Here is a 15,602-nt window from a genome sequence, read left to right on the forward strand (position 1 = left end):
CAAGACAATTTGTTAGATAGCTAACATAGAAGTTGTGATCAATGGCAATATTATTATTAAAAGTTGAGTAGTTATGAATTAACCAGTTAGGTTTGTTGATCTGTTTTTTTCTTCTATGATTTCGCTATAGTCAACAAATCAATTTGTGATAATTTTAAATTGTAAACCAAAAATTGTTGACATTTGAGCAGCATATTTATAGATAGTATGTGATTAAGTAAAACTATAAGATGTATTTTAAATATAAAAAAATGGTTAATCGTGCTATTTGAACTTAATAAATTAATTTTCGAACTTTTTTTTTATCAACTTGAGGGACATTAATCCACTATGAAGTTCACGTTTAATATGGATTGTATGATTTAATGATTGTTAATCAGGAATATAACTTGTTCATTATTTCAGTTTAGAAAAAAGAATAAAATAATGTTTGTTTTGATTTATTTTATTTTCAAGGTATGGCAAAGACTTGAAGGGGTTTTTGAATGTGACTATGGAGATTACTGAATACTAACCATAATCAAATTTGAGTTAATTAACATCTGACATAATCAGGATTCAGGAATATAATGTTTTCATATAAGAAACTAATTCAAATCAATGTTTGTGTTATAAACGAAACTAGTTACATACTTAAATTATCAGTAAACAATAAATTAACTTATTTTGATTTCATTGTTTCATTTACTATTCCATGTTACTGTATTCTAACTCTTCAAGTTTATACTTTAAACAAAGCTTACTACACGCATTCTAGGTTAAAACGGCTTATAATCTACATTAACAAGTTCAATAATAAAACAGAGCGATTAAAATTGTTCTCGTATTTCTCAATTCCCATCATACCATTGGTTCCGAAATGAGTATCACTGCATATAACATGGAAAATAGTCACATGCAAATTATAATTATCAACAATACATTACAAAGCATACAATAAACTCAAACCACCATCTCTGCTTCCCTAACACTACTAGGAATCCCAACATCCAACCTCATAGTAGGCTTATACTGTTCCGGCACAGCAGCACCACCTTGAACACAAATCTCCACCACCGCCGGGGCCTGCCCATAAAACGCCCTCAATTCCTTCTGCAACTCCGGTTCCTCCAAATTTGGAACATGCCACACATACCTCGGTGGTATCAAATCATCAAGCACCGCCGCCTGCCACCCGTGCTGCCCATTCCTCTGTTGGTGCTTGAAGGCCCCGCAATTCTGCGCTTTATGCCCTGTGGGGCCTACATGCACCTCAGGGCAGTACCCACAAACCCTCACAGGGTACATCTTCATCAATCTCTGGGCCCCACTTCTCATTTTCTCCCACGCTCGTAATGTTTCCTCCGCAAGTAAAACTACTTCTTCTTCTTTTGGAATAATGATTTCTGAATCAGGTATTTCGGCTAATAAAACGGGTTTTGGATCTTGTGGGGGTAAATCAGGTAATTCACTTTCGTCTGCATCGATGAACTCACTTTTACTTATTCGGATTATGGGTTTTCTTCGTCGTTTTGTTGGGAATTCGGGTATGTCGACTCCGGCTTGGATGCATAGTTCGGTTAGGGCTGGGATTCGAGGGACGGAGAATCGTTCTTCGTGTGGGATGCGTTTTCCTAAACGGTCATATAGATGATAGGCTTCGACTTGGACTATTATGTCGTCTATAACCGCATCTACCCACTCGTGTTTTCCTTTTCGGGTTGAGGAATTTGGGCCTTGACATGATCTAAACGGGTGGCCCACAGGGCCTACATGAATTTCATTACAATACCTGTGAAAAAACAAGTCACATATACGTTTTTTCACAATGGGTGTAGAGTAGAGGATACATAATGGGTGGTTAAAAACTTAAAACAGGTAAAATATGAACACACAACCATATAATGAAAATACTAATCTAATCTTTTTATTTAATAAAGCAATATTCGCATTTAATCTCATTTCAGGCCACCATCGACCCATTTAAACTGCTCAACTTCGCCCAAAAAAATGATGTTTCGATTTATCAATTAGAGGTGGCAAAATATGTGGCTTGTGTAATGGTAGGGGAGTAAACAAGCCAAGCCACTTGTGAACTACTCAAGATAGGCTCGCTAAAAGCTCAAATCGAGCCGAGCTTAAACGAGCCCGAGCTCGAGCTCGAACCTAATAAGTCCGTTTAGTAAACAAGCTAAGCTTCCCTTATCAAGATCAAGTAGGCTCGCGGGCCTATTACTTATATAGTTATACGTATAAAAATACGATAAAAGTACCTAAACAATTTTATTATTTTTTAATAAAAATAATAATTATCAATACATATAAAAATAATTATTAAGTATATATAAAAAAGTTATAATATATAAAAAAAATTAGAAATTTAAGAAGTAAATATGAGCTGAGCTTGAGCTCTCATAAGTTAAACGAGCCAAGCTTGGGCTCGGCTCGGCTCGGCTCGTTTACATCCCTGACCCTAAGTAATGGGTCATTTTTTTTGTGTTAAACATGAAACATGACAGTTGCAATGGCTCACATTATCATTTTTCCTATATCTATAACTTGCTATAACTAATTATTCTCACATATGACTATAAAAATTATAATATCTGAATAATAATCTACTTTTTTTTCTAATTAAATGGCATAGAAAAGGTATATACATTAGCAACACACTTTGTGCAACTCTTACATCCATTCCTTTTAAGCTAAATTTTACTCATTTGACTCGTTTGAGTAAAAACATAACCCAAGCCGACCCATTCCCAACTAAATGGGTCAAACTGTCATCACCTTGGAAAATATAGCCCGAACCAATGGTAAAACTAGCAATCAATTAGGATTCGAACAAACAAACTTACTTGCAGGCTTGTACAGGAACTACTTTTAGTAGCCTTTTAAGACTATTAATCAATCTTGTTCGTGCATTCAACACGGCATATGCAAGAGGAATCATCTTTTGAACCAGCAACCCATTTTTTGGAGGTGGCGCAGGTCTTTTGGGTTGACTTTTTCTGCTTTTCATTCTTTCTCGGGCCGCTCGCCGGAGCTCCAAAATGGGTACAGGAAACGGCTTCTTTTCTTTCTTGGAATAGCGACGTGGCAAATCAACATTTTGAGGGTTATTATTGCAATTAATCACCAATGATTGTTGCCTGCATTGGTTTCTAGAATTCTTGCCGCTAAACTATAACAAAACATTCCAATTATCATCAGTTTGGTTCACTTAGAGAGGCCAATCCATAAATTAAGCAAATAGGTTCATCTTAACAAACCATGGTGCTATTTTTAGCATTTTGAAAAAAAAAAAAAACAGTTAGTTTGCAACTGTAGAGTATACCCCTAGCTGGGCTGGCCCAAGGGATTGAGGCAGGCCTACTTAAGGGTATGTGACTATGCTCTAGGGTGTGCATGAAACCAAAAAATAAACAAAACAAAACAAAACAAAAACAAACAGTTTGGTTTTATGTTTTTGGAAAAACTAAACCAAACTTGTGGTTCGGTTTCGAATTTGTGTGTAATTAAAACTGAAAAAACCTACCCGAACTTATAAATTTTCATTTTTTATTTTGAACTTTAAGTAATTAATAATAATAATAATAACAATAATAATAATAATAACAACAATATTACTAATTTAATATTCGGTGTAACCCAAATATTTTAGCCTAAATGTATAATAACAAATTAACTATTAACTAACAAAAAAACTTTGGCCCAAACTTATTAAATTTGGCCAAAACTTTTTTCGGGCCAAAATTTTCAAGCCTAAATGGCAAAACCTAACTAAACCCAAACTAAAAATCGAAAAATGGAAACTGAACTGTTTTAAAAAACTCAAAAACCGAAAATTCAGTTTTTGGTTTTATTTGAGCCCCAAACCGACCTATCTCTACAAGTATGGGGTTTGGGTTTGCCGGTTTGGTATTGATGTTCAGGTCAGTTTCAAGTTGAACATGTAACCCCTTTCAGCTACACGAGTCGTGTTAAGGTCAGCCCGGTGCATTTGCAGGTTGGCCCGTTCAACCCATTTCTATTTTATTTTTTATTTTCTTTTAAAATGTGTTTTCTGTATAAATTAAATTGGTTATGTTACGCAAAATTTAAACTCAAAGAAAATTAACATAAGATTTTATATTTATAAAGTAACAGTCTTATATAACTTAGTATCTTTCAGGTCAACCCACGAATACGTGTGTTGCGTTCAAGTTCACGTGTCTAACATCATTCCCATGTTCGGGTCATTTTTGGTTAAACCCGCCACCCCTGAACACGACCCGTTTAGCACCCCTATCTACAAGTTAGGTCAAACCAAATGCTAATGCATCATCATCATCATCGTACTCAGTATATCCCACCAATAGCAAAGCTATGGTAGGGTCTGAGGAGGGTAAGATGTAGGCAGCCTTACCTCTACCCCATAGGGATAGAGAGGCTGCTTCCGGTGAGACCCCCGGCTCGATAGTAGTTTTGCATCAAGCCTTGGACATAAGGCACATAGCACTCAATCATCGGGACACCGGCTGATCGGTGCATGTACCCTTATCTTTCAGCTATCAACGCCACTACATGATGCCTAATTAACCGTCCGTCACTTTTAACGTTATTTTCACGAGATTAGTAAAATAACGTCAAAATTAGTGCAATTTCACTTTGGCCCACCCGAGGGTTCACACATATATACATCATATGTGCGCACCGCAAAATGTCAATCAACAAACCTTTAACGTATCAAAGAACTCCCGGTCCGGACATGAATTGAATCTCAAAATGCCAACTTTGGGAGGTAAAAATCTTTGTTTACATAAGAATGAAGTGGTTGTGGTTCTCAATTCAAGAGAAATCAAATTGGAACTCATACCTGCTATAAAAAGTATGCAAATCAAAATCAAAACCTATACATATACAAAACATATTGTGTTACATGAATACAATTTGAGAAAAATTTAGCCCACACAAACGATTACTAGTGGATAAGTAAAAAAATACGCACGCAATTGAACACATAAGCTGTTCAAATGTCATTTGGGAGTTTCGTCGAACACTTGGTGGGCAGAAAAAGAACGAAAGGTGTATATCTTATACCCCTATCAAATTCCAGAAAAATAGTTGGTTTTGTAAACAATTGACGTTAAGAGTTGCAAACCGAACTATAATTGAAGAAAATGGAAAGAATCATTCATAAATTACTGAACGTACCAGGAGATGTATCGAGAAGTAGTATAGTATAAGATGTCGGGCACACGGCAATAGCCGATGGAAGCCTTGAAAGTTGAAACCTATCGATGGTCGGAGTTGATAAAAGGATAGGGGTAATGTGGTCTTGTCGCTTTTTTTTTTTTTTTTTTAACGGGTTTCTAATCTGTATACGTGTATTGCAGGATTTGAACCCTTGAACTATTAAGTTAAAGGGAAGCTGCTTACCATGATAACTTGGGGACTATAGTGAAACTAGCTAACTACCTATAGCATTAGTCGGTTTGATCATCTTATATCGTCATGTAAATCATCTATCAAAGTTTGGAATTTGATACAAGATTTGTGTAAAACATATATGTGATAATATGCTACTAGGTGGCAATTCAAAGAAGTTACATTTGGATCCAAGGCTTATTTATTATTATGGTTAATATGGATGTAACTCCCACTCATCCAAATACTTAATAAAGAATTGAATGATCAAGTGCAACTGGTTGTTGGGGACTCTAAAAGGCTTAACACATGTATACAATCCACCCTGTCCGAGTTCGAAACCCTTTTATAGAGTTACATTAGTGTTGTCTCTTTTCAGAACGTGCATATGAGCGGATTCAAACTTGAGACTACCTGGACAGGAACCTCATGTTAGTGAGTAATCCTTCCCACCTTTGGACATCACTAGCATCCAAACACTAAACTAGTTTATTTTAAATTCTAATTAAATTGAAACAATCGTTGAAATTTTAATATTTATAAGTAAGACGAGTATTTGTTGTATCCCAATTCCATAAATATAAAGAAAACTGATCAAAATCGATGTTATGAGTACCGCCTAATGTTTATTAACTGGAAACATAAATCTAGGGTGTTATACATACACTTTTAAAAAGGAGGGTTTATGGAATGTATACCTCTATTGCCATATAAGTCATATCGGTTATGCTGATTCAACCTATTGGCTGTTAAACCATGCCTAAAGTACTTAAGTTCATTTAAACGTGCCTAAACACACTATACAACCGTTTAACTATCCCTAAAACTTCTATGTGGCCTTCTAACCATGCATAAAATATTTTACATGGTCGTTTAACCATGTTTGCACCTATCTATATGGCCATTTAACCTTCAACATGGGTTGCGATTAGCGAACTAAGTGGTGTGCGTATTGCCTCAATCTAAATTCTGCATTACTAAAATTGTTTATTATATATATTAGATATTGGATATGTTATGATATAGTAAGAATAACTCATTTTGGCAAAATATATAGTTTCATTGATATGCAACCAATTTTGTTACAACAAAAGTTGACAAGACTTCAAAAATATTTTCAGGTTTTTTTTCCTGTTTAATTTGAAACTATCGTTTGATATATCATTTTTTATTAATATAATTATAAGGATATACTATGAATTATATAAAGGTTGTGGGTGTCATGAGATGAAGGTGGGGAAATGATGAACATGCCTCCTTGGACATAAAGGCAAGATTGACAACTATGAGATTGGAGAAAGAAAAAGGTTTTCTCACTACCAGCCTGTAAGCAGTTTTTTCTTTTAAATATCAACAATAAAATGCTATTTTATTTTAACAATTTTCTCAATAATAACTTGATTTAAATTATAAAAAAAATTATGACATCATATATTCATACCTATTATTTATTTATTTTAAACGACAAACTATCATGCTTCTACATATTCTTATAAACCACGTATGCCTATATTTTTTGCTTGAAAAATTTGATTTATGATGTTCGATATATTGTTCTCCTCTTTCACATTTGCTTAATGCTTGTGTGTTATGAGGATTAAAGGTGGACTCAAGAGAGAAAATCAGTATTTGTGTTTTATTTCATAATTTTCTACATATTGTGTTTTTATTTACGATGCTCAACATATTGAAGATTTAAGAGAGAAATCAACATATCGTGCTAGCTAAAGATGTTTGCTTATGAATGTTTGTTGTGTTTTAGTTCACAATTTAGCTTAAATAAGTATTTTATATTTGTTGTGTTAGTTGTTCATAGTTTAAATTAAGTATTACCAAATATAAATGTTACATTTAGGTATTATCAATTTTTATGCCTTGTCATTCTCTACTTAAAATACATGCCATAGATTTAGAACAACTTTCAGTCCGATTCATAACACCTATCCAATGACTTAAATCTCAAACAACAATCGCTTTAATTTTAGCCTACCTTCACACTATATACATATAATAATAACAATAATAGTAATACTTATTATTATTATTGTTATTATTATTATTATTATTATTGTTTTTGTGGCCGCCCAAAAATTATGAAACACAGTGTCAAAAGCAATTATCAATGACAGTTACATAAAGTTCTTTGCTACCGACCAAAGGACATCAAAGCTCAATCTAGTCACTTCCCATTTCAAATAAACGTTATTGTTTTTGTAAAAATATTATAACCGTATCTTTAAAATAAATGTTAGATTAACAAGTCAAAGTTTTAGGATCTAAAGTAAAGCAACATGTCCACACTCGATGTCACAGTTTAACCGTGGAACATCGATAAAACGCAATATCGATTAATGTTTGTAGGTATATGATAAAGAATCATAAAATTTTAGGAAATTTATAAACAAAGTCTTATGAAATAAATGAAGTTCAAACAAAGGTTTGTTACCTTATGTTTATATAATTTAACGGATTCAAGGGTAGGAAAATATTTATAAAACAAATGTGGCTTTTTATAAAACCGGTAGATCTTTTATATAAACAAGTCAAAGTCAAAATCTGAATGGCCGCATTCATAAAATAAATGGTATGTTGAGATTTTGTATACCAAGGTATACAACTTTATAAAACCATTTTCATCAAATAGATGGTATGTTGGGATCATCCGATGGGGTGTAATGGTGTTGTAGCCCCATATATATACACGCATATATATATCACACACACACACACTCATAGGGGTGTTCTTCGGGTTTGTTTTTCGAGTCGGGTTATTCGGGTTTCAAAGTTTTAAATCTTAACCCGAAACCCAACCCGAATCTCTCACGGGTTTTTGGGTTCGAGTTTTTCGGGTTGGGTTAATCGGGTTTCAAGTATCCGAGAAAACAAAACAAAATACAAAAAATTTTAAAAACTATAATGCTAAATTTAAAACAACATATTATTATTTGCTTGTAAGCAAATAATCAAACAATAAACCAACATAATTTGATAAAACAATCCAAAAGAAAAGTAAAACTAAGTCGAACCATATATGTCTTCAATCGGGTCTGATTTGGTTTTTCGATTACGATTGTTATTAGTAATAAACGGAAAACATAAATTAACAATAAACAATCGATCTTTAATAGTTGTAATAACAACAATCGATTATGACCAGATTTTGATGACACAAAGGGTTAAAACTAAGCCTATTATACCTAAAAATATATTTAATTTCAAAACTAAAAGTTTATTTGGGTTGATCCGAAACTTATAAACCAAACCCGAATTACTTCGGTTCGGGTTCGGGTTAGTCTTTTTTCGGGTTCAGGTTTTTTGGGTCGGGTTAGTTCGGGTTCGGGTACGTGTTTTTTCGGGTTGGGTTTCGGGTTTCGAGTAAAAGTAACAGCCCTACACACACACACCATATTATAATAATATATCCCAAACACAATCAGGCGACAAAAACCTCGCCCCCCTCTATCGCCCCACAAATCTCCCGGGGGGGGGGGGGGGGTGCGCCCCATATCGCCGGATTTCACCCATTACATATGGCCTAAAGATGATGAGAATTTTTTTGGGGTGTTCCGTAAGTGACATTCACATAAATGTCTTGCATGGCGAAACATGTCAGGTTTCGTGAATGAGATTTGCAGATCCGTAAATGCATCAGCACGTCCGACATCTCCACAAATACCATTTACGGATCTGCAAATTCCATTCACGAAACCTGACACGTATCACCACGTCAGGCCCTTCTGTAAATACCATTTACCCCAAAATAAAAATAAAAAAATTCATCTTTTACCCATAATCCATTAACTAACACCAAAATCTATATTTTCAAAATAATAATAATAATAATAATAATAAGAAATCAATGGGAACCATTGTATTAGATATCGTATTATACAAAAAATATACATCTTGAATAAACTAAAAATAATATTGAAGAAAATATAAAAAGTAAAGTGATGAAATGAAATGAGTGGAGAGCCGGATCCAGATGCGGGACCCATGACAACAAAGACGTGTGACCCACCTCGTACACCAAAGATCCAACGGCCCAGATCAAATCTGTTTCTGCATATAAGTCGTCTTTCATTTCTCACTTCTCTCACAATTTCAATTAAATCAAAAACACTTCCGCTAATATCTCCCCAAATTGCAGCCTGTTTTCTAGGGTTTCATCAGGTAATAATAATCATCCTTCAATTAACTGTTTTTACAGCTACATTCTTGCATATAATTCGGTTTCACAACTTTAATTTTAGTAATTTCTAGTTTTAATAGGTAAACCGGTAAATGATGCTCTGTTTTTTAAATTAAATTGAAGTGTTTGATCATCCAACAGGTTAAATGGCTTATAATCTGTGTTAATTTATTTTTTTTTAAAACCTTAAATATCCCTTTATATATAACACAAACCGAACTACATCTGGATAATGGGTAAGCGAGCAACAACCTGCGCCGCTATCCCCTTTTGAATCGCAAAGCCTATTCTACTAAATATAAATCCTTGGTTCCTCGGGCTCTGCGAAGAAGCGAACCGCCTCGGGAGCTAGGGATCCAAAAGTGTCGAAGGCAAATGGAATGAACACGTGCTGATTCTCCAAACTCGATGTTAATTTATTTGGTTATTTGGAATTCAATTAACTGCTTTGCTACTTGAATCGTTTGTTTGTTTTTATTAAAGTGTAAATAGTGTGGATCATGAATATTATACGTATGCACAATTAGCTGACTTACTTCAGAAAGGACGGTTGTTCGTTTACCGTATTATTGATACCCCTATAACTCATTACACTATGCGAAACTTTCTCATTCTTGCATTTGTATAACATAATATCAACTAAATTTGAAGCTAAGCAGATGCTGTTTATTAGGGGTGTGCATGGGTCGGTTTGGTTTTTGGCTATAACCGAACCAGAAACCGATAATTAATTATCGGTTTTTGAGTTTTGAAAACCATTCGTTTCGGTTTTATCATTTATACTTGAAACTTCTTGGCTGAAAAAAAACTGTCCCAAAATAAATGAAGTTTGGATCTTAATTGTTCTGTTAATCGATAATTAATTGATTATTATACATTTGGGCTAATTATTTAGGTTACGCTATTTACTAAATTCTTATAAATCACATAAAATTCAAAATTGAAATGAAAATCCATAAATTTGGTTCGGTTTTTATGAAAACGTAAAACCAAGCTGTCGGTTTTTGTTTGGGTTCGATATTTTTGGTTACGGATCGGTAGCCTGTATGGAATGTTACTTATGTTTTTTATTTGGCTGTGGTATGTTGTTAAAATCTGGTGTAATTTAAGATATCAAGAGTTATGCTTTATTTTATTCTGCAGGTAACATAAGATGGCAGAAAATGAAGACATTCAGCCACTCGTATGCGACAACGGAACTGGAATGGTTAAGGTATGTTTATATCCGATTCATTGATTAGTAGGGTATTGGTGGGGTCCACAGAGTTTTTCTGTAACGGATTCTCACAGTTACAAAAAATAATAAAAATTCAAGCACACATGTAATTATAATATAATTGTGTTTATTACAGGCCGGATTTGCAGGTGATGATGCTCCACGGGCCGTGTTCCCAAGTATTGTGGGCCGTCCCCGACACACGGGTGTGATGGTCGGAATGGGTCAAAAAGATGCATATGTTGGAGACGAGGCCCAGTCAAAGAGGGGTATTTTAACCTTAAAATACCCGATTGAACATGGGATTGTAAGCAACTGGGATGATATGGAGAAGATTTGGCATCATACTTTTTATAATGAGCTTCGTGTTGCACCTGAAGAACACCCGGTTCTTCTAACCGAAGCACCATTGAACCCGAAAGCGAATCGTGAGAAGATGACTCAAATCATGTTTGAGACGTTCAATACCCCTGCGATGTATGTGGCTATACAAGCTGTTTTGTCTCTTTATGCCAGTGGTCGAACAACCGGTAAGTTTATTATTATTGATGCTAAATGTGTTGTGTTCATGGGTTGGCGTGTAAAACTCGGCACAATGGGCTCAGTTCGGTTTTGGTTTTACCATTTGATCTTGAAAGTTTTGGGCTGAAAAAATGACCCAAATTAATGAATTTGGGCTTGAAACTTTGAGTCGAATTCGCTTTTGTTAAATAATGATTAATTGATTATCACTACAACCTAAAATTGTTGGTTTGCATCATGTTTTAGTTTCTTGCAAATTACTTAGAAATCAATATTTTCGGCTCAATGAAGTTTTACAGTTTTCGTTTGATACAAAACCAAATTGAAAAATCAATTTTTTTGTAAAACATAAAACCAAACCGTTTGTTTTTATTTGGTTTTTTCATTTTCCCTTTCTGTTACATCAGTTATTTCAGTTTCCATACATCATTACTTTTTATCTTTCTAACGTTTAAACCACGTATGCACCTTTGCTGTAGGTATCGTCCTGGATTCCGGGGACGGTGTGAGCCACACAGTCCCAATATACGAAGGATACGCCCTCCCACACGCAATCCTCCGTCTAGACCTAGCCGGACGCGACCTAACTGACGCGTTAATGAAAATCCTAACCGAACGCGGGTACATGTTCACCACAACCGCCGAGCGGGAAATTGTTAGAGACATGAAGGAAAAACTAGCCTACATAGCCCTCGATTACGAACAAGAGCTCGAAATTGCAAACTCGGGGTCCACAATCGAGAAAAACTATGAGCTGCCCGACGGGCAGGTGATCACAATTGGGGCAGAGCGGTTCAGGTGCCCAGAGGTTTTGTTCCAACCGTCAATGATTGGAATGGAAGCAGCGGGTATTCACGAGACGACATATAATAGTATCATGAAGTGTGACGTGGATATTAGGAAAGATTTGTATGGGAATATTGTTCTTAGTGGTGGATCCACCATGTTTCCGGGTATTGCGGATAGGATGAGTAAGGAAATTACTGCTTTAGCCCCGAGTAGTATGAAGATTAAGGTTGTTGCGCCTCCTGAGAGGAAGTATAGTGTTTGGATTGGAGGGTCAATTTTGGCATCTCTTAGCACATTTCAACAGGTTTGTTTTTTAATGCTTAAATACTGTTATATCTATGTAAAAAATTGAGTAATTGTTAAAACCGGTTGTTATATATGCTGTAAATGCAGATGTGGATCTCGAAGGCTGAGTATGACGAGTCGGGCCCGTCAATCGTTCATAGGAAATGTTTCTGATTTGTGCCTTGCGACGTTTACTTTTGGTTTTGTTTATTCGTGTTGGTTATTATAATTATATATGATGTTTTTCAAGAGTGCGGTAATGATATTGAGTGAGCGCGAAGATGATTGTTGTAACTTGTAAGCTCTACAATTCTTTTATTTTAATTCGATTTTAGAAACTATATGAAATGTTTTGTCTTCATATATATGTGTTTTGAGAAAATGTTGAAAGTAGTTGGTTTTATGAGTGTATGATCATGTTTGAACAAATCAATATCTATAGCCATGAGATATGTTATAGTTGTGTATATTCGTTTACCATATGGTCGATGGTAAGTAAATAAACATGCGTTAAGAAAGTACAAACATCTTATACTTGAATCTGATTCATGTAAACATTCATTATGACAAATTGTTCGCAGCATTTTGTGTAGCACTTACTACAGTTTCATGTTCCAAAAGTAGATTTACCATAATGTGGCAACAAGACGTAAGTAATTGTATTCGTGCGGCAACAAGACCGCATATTTATCTCATTACTACATATCAGAAAAATGACTACTTTGTTGATTAATCTTTACCCTTAAGTCAAGCATAGTGAAATATGCCATAACACATTATTGTGACATTGCTTTAAGATAACATGATGAAAAAGTGAACTCCCAACTTTTGTGGATAATGATGTAGTCTTGCATTTTGCTTTAAAGCTTTAATGAAATGATGGCACATGATTGTGTAGTTGTTAGGTATGCCAATTTGTTGTTTCTTTTTCATCTTTACAACTGCTATTACTCAGATATCCAGATCCAACTTTATATTTTATTAGAACTGAAATGGAGATGGTGGATGGCATGATCCTGATTCTTTGACATTTCTAAGTCAAACATCTTAATTTTCAATTTCAATATTTACATAAATCTTGAAACTTTCTTGGTTTGTTTCTTTCCTGTGCCATCATCATGGCATATACTAGAAATAGAAGTAAAAAATTTGCATGAAATATTTAACAAACATGTATTAATTCACCATTCTAGACAATCAGGTTGACTTTCAAAAGTCAAACACACCAAAAGTACGTGTCGATAGTTCTATACTATTTCATTGCTACATGTCTATATTCCACAAGAGTATGCGAAACATGCATAGTTGATAATTTTTATCTTCTAGGTCATGAAACGAGCGGGACTCTGTCTCGATGCTCATCCTTGGTCAAAGGGTGATCAAGAAAGTCTAAATCATTGTTTTCATCTTCGACATGATGATCATGGTTGTAACTACTTTTGATATACATTTGTGATCTTGATTTAGCTAATCTTTTACCAACATTTCTTTTAGTAAAGCTACCGAAACCTTTGATCCCACTCGTGAGCTTACGGGCCCTAGATCGCTCTTCTTTTAAAAAAGTTTGGTCTTCTTCAAGCAACTTCAAAATTCTTTCTGATTTCTCTCTTACCCTTAATCCCCAGTTGAATCTGTATTTAGATAAAGATTAATTCAAGTTGTCTCAATTACAAATATATAGTTGCATATACTGTATATAGGGGTTTAGTTTCGCAGGTTTAGTTTTAGTCTAAACAGGTTTGGGTTAGTTTCGGGAGTAACCCACGAACACGTCTAGTTAAACATGTCATGTTTAGAATGATCTAATGGGTTCACATGTTTGCCTTTATGATTTCATACTTAATTTTTCAAAATGTGTTTTTTTTTGTCATTTTTAAACTAATTAAGTCTTTTATGCCAAACAAAAATACACGAGATACATAAGCATAAATTTTATAAAACCTAATCAATATATATAAATTCACATTTTCTTTTGTATATTTGTAGGTTTAAAGTAGAGACTTGCATTCAGGTTAAATGGAGAACATTTGTATCAACCCGTGAAAATTCATGTTGTATTCGGGTGCGTTCCAAAATTTTGGCCCGGGGTTGAACTAACGAAGGGTTCACGGGTGACCTGTTTCTTCTGTAATTTATCTTTTTTTTAAAAAATTATGTCATAATTTAAATCAATTAAGTATTTTATTTGCAAAATATAAAGGACAAAAGATAAATATGCATCAAGTTTATAAAAGTAACTATTTTATACAAATTCACATTTTTCTAAAACTTGTAGCTTTAGACTACAAATTTGTATTCAGGTTACACATGTCATCTTCGTGTCAACCCGTGAAAATTCATGTCATGTTTGGTTTATGTGTTTGACATGATTTTAGGGCATGTGCCAAATTTTCAGTTCATGTTAGTTCGAGCTACTATCCCATAAACACGACCCATTTAACCCCCTATGCGTACCTTTCTTGATGAAGATGTTGGAAAATAGTCATCTCCTTGATAACCACTTTATCACATTGAAATTCTTCCCATATTCTGTTTGGGCCATGTGTGAGCAAATGATCCAATAAAAGAAGAGCCTTATAAGAGCCTCTCCAATTCTCTTTATCAAACTTACATAACCTAAAAAACCCATCAAAAACTTGCAAATTCATTTCATAAATAATAAATAAACCCACTTTTATACAAAAATATCACTAGATTAAACACCTTTTGTGAAGAATGTCGACAATTCTCCAATAATCATCGACTTCAAAAGCCGCACGTGATATTAATCCCATCGTTCGTGTGTCGGGTGGCCATGCATCTTCATCAGTTGCTTCTTCAGTCAATCTAAATATCAAAAATAAAATTTTAAATTATAAACGTAAAAATATTTAAAAAGCGCACGTTAAAAACACAATATTACAGATGTGCGGGCGTGACATCCATTAAGGCCAATCGAGCGGTTTTGATCTTCTCTTTGAAAAAGAAAGAAGCTTTTTTTTTGAGTTCTTGGAAGGAAGGAGAACCCATTTTTTTTTTGCTTGCTTTTTGGTCTTAAAGTTTGTAAATATCATTATATGTACTAATTATAAGTAATAAATTAATGTTTTTTTGAGTTGAATATACCTAAACTTATAAGGGTTTGCAACTACTCCATTACCAAATACACCCAATAGATAAGAAGTGGATTTGGCATATGTAATAAGAATGACAAATGTTGAGTTTAAAACA

At 34.3% G+C, this 15,602-nt stretch overlaps 2 protein-coding genes across 4 annotated transcripts; one reads left to right on the plus strand and one right to left on the minus strand.

Annotated features, from left to right (window-relative positions):
* Positions 1-793: 793 nt before the first annotated feature.
* On the minus strand, positions 794-5,250 carry LOC143541242 (APO protein 2, chloroplastic-like). Of its 2 annotated transcripts, none has more exons than XM_077034116.1 (4): positions 5,176-5,250; positions 4,698-4,837; positions 2,838-3,163; positions 794-1,771 (listed from the first exon to the last, which is right to left on the minus strand). In XM_077034116.1, the coding sequence occupies exons 2-4, from the start codon at positions 4,833-4,835 to the stop codon at positions 943-945; spliced, it is 1,293 nt and encodes a 430-aa protein (XP_076890231.1). In that variant the 5' UTR covers positions 4,836-4,837; positions 5,176-5,250; the 3' UTR covers positions 794-942. The 2 variants fall into 2 exon arrangements, with proteins under 2 accessions (XP_076890231.1, XP_076890232.1); XM_077034117.1 differs by having other exon boundaries at positions 4,698-4,840; positions 5,176-5,241.
* A 4,237-nt stretch (positions 5,251-9,487) lies between these two features.
* Positions 9,488-12,821, plus strand: LOC143541243 (actin-7-like). Of its 2 annotated transcripts, XM_077034120.1 has the most exons (5): positions 9,488-9,561; positions 10,724-10,793; positions 10,933-11,326; positions 11,798-12,411; positions 12,501-12,821. In XM_077034120.1, exons 2-5 carry the CDS (start codon positions 10,734-10,736, stop codon positions 12,564-12,566), a joined length of 1,134 nt encoding a protein of 377 aa, XP_076890235.1. In that variant the 5' UTR covers positions 9,488-9,561; positions 10,724-10,733; the 3' UTR covers positions 12,567-12,821. The 2 variants fall into 2 exon arrangements, with proteins under 2 accessions (XP_076890235.1, XP_076890234.1); XM_077034119.1 differs by lacking the exon at positions 9,488-9,561 and having other exon boundaries at positions 10,692-10,793.
* The last annotated feature ends 2,781 nt before the right edge of the window (positions 12,822-15,602 follow it).

This window comes from Bidens hawaiensis, unplaced genomic scaffold, assembly GCF_021521415.1.
Source record: "Bidens hawaiensis isolate Kalapana, Puna unplaced genomic scaffold, B.hawaiensis_p1.1 tig00012479_1, whole genome shotgun sequence".
In the NCBI taxonomy this organism is placed as follows: domain Eukaryota; kingdom Viridiplantae; phylum Streptophyta; class Magnoliopsida; order Asterales; family Asteraceae; genus Bidens; species Bidens hawaiensis.

Excerpts from the sequence above, each read along its gene's own strand:
- LOC143541242 (XM_077034116.1), bottom strand. The coding sequence starts at position 4,835 with ATGAGTTCCAATTTGATTTCTCTTGAATTGAGAACCACAACCACTTCA. Across the intron at positions 3,164-4,697 it reads AGTTCTTTGATACGTTAAAG|TTTAGCGGCAAGAATTCTAG; the intron begins GTTTGTTGATTG and ends GTTTTGTTATAG. Across the intron at positions 1,772-2,837 it reads GTTCCTGTACAAGCCTGCAA|GTATTGTAATGAAATTCATG; the intron begins GTAAGTTTGTTT and ends GTTTTTTCACAG.
- LOC143541243 (XM_077034120.1), top strand. The coding sequence starts at position 10,734 with ATGGCAGAAAATGAAGACATTCAGCCACTCGTATGCGACAACGGAACT. Across the intron at positions 10,794-10,932 it reads ACGGAACTGGAATGGTTAAG|GCCGGATTTGCAGGTGATGA; the intron begins GTATGTTTATAT and ends TGTTTATTACAG. Across the intron at positions 11,327-11,797 it reads TGCCAGTGGTCGAACAACCG|GTATCGTCCTGGATTCCGGG; the intron begins GTAAGTTTATTA and ends CCTTTGCTGTAG.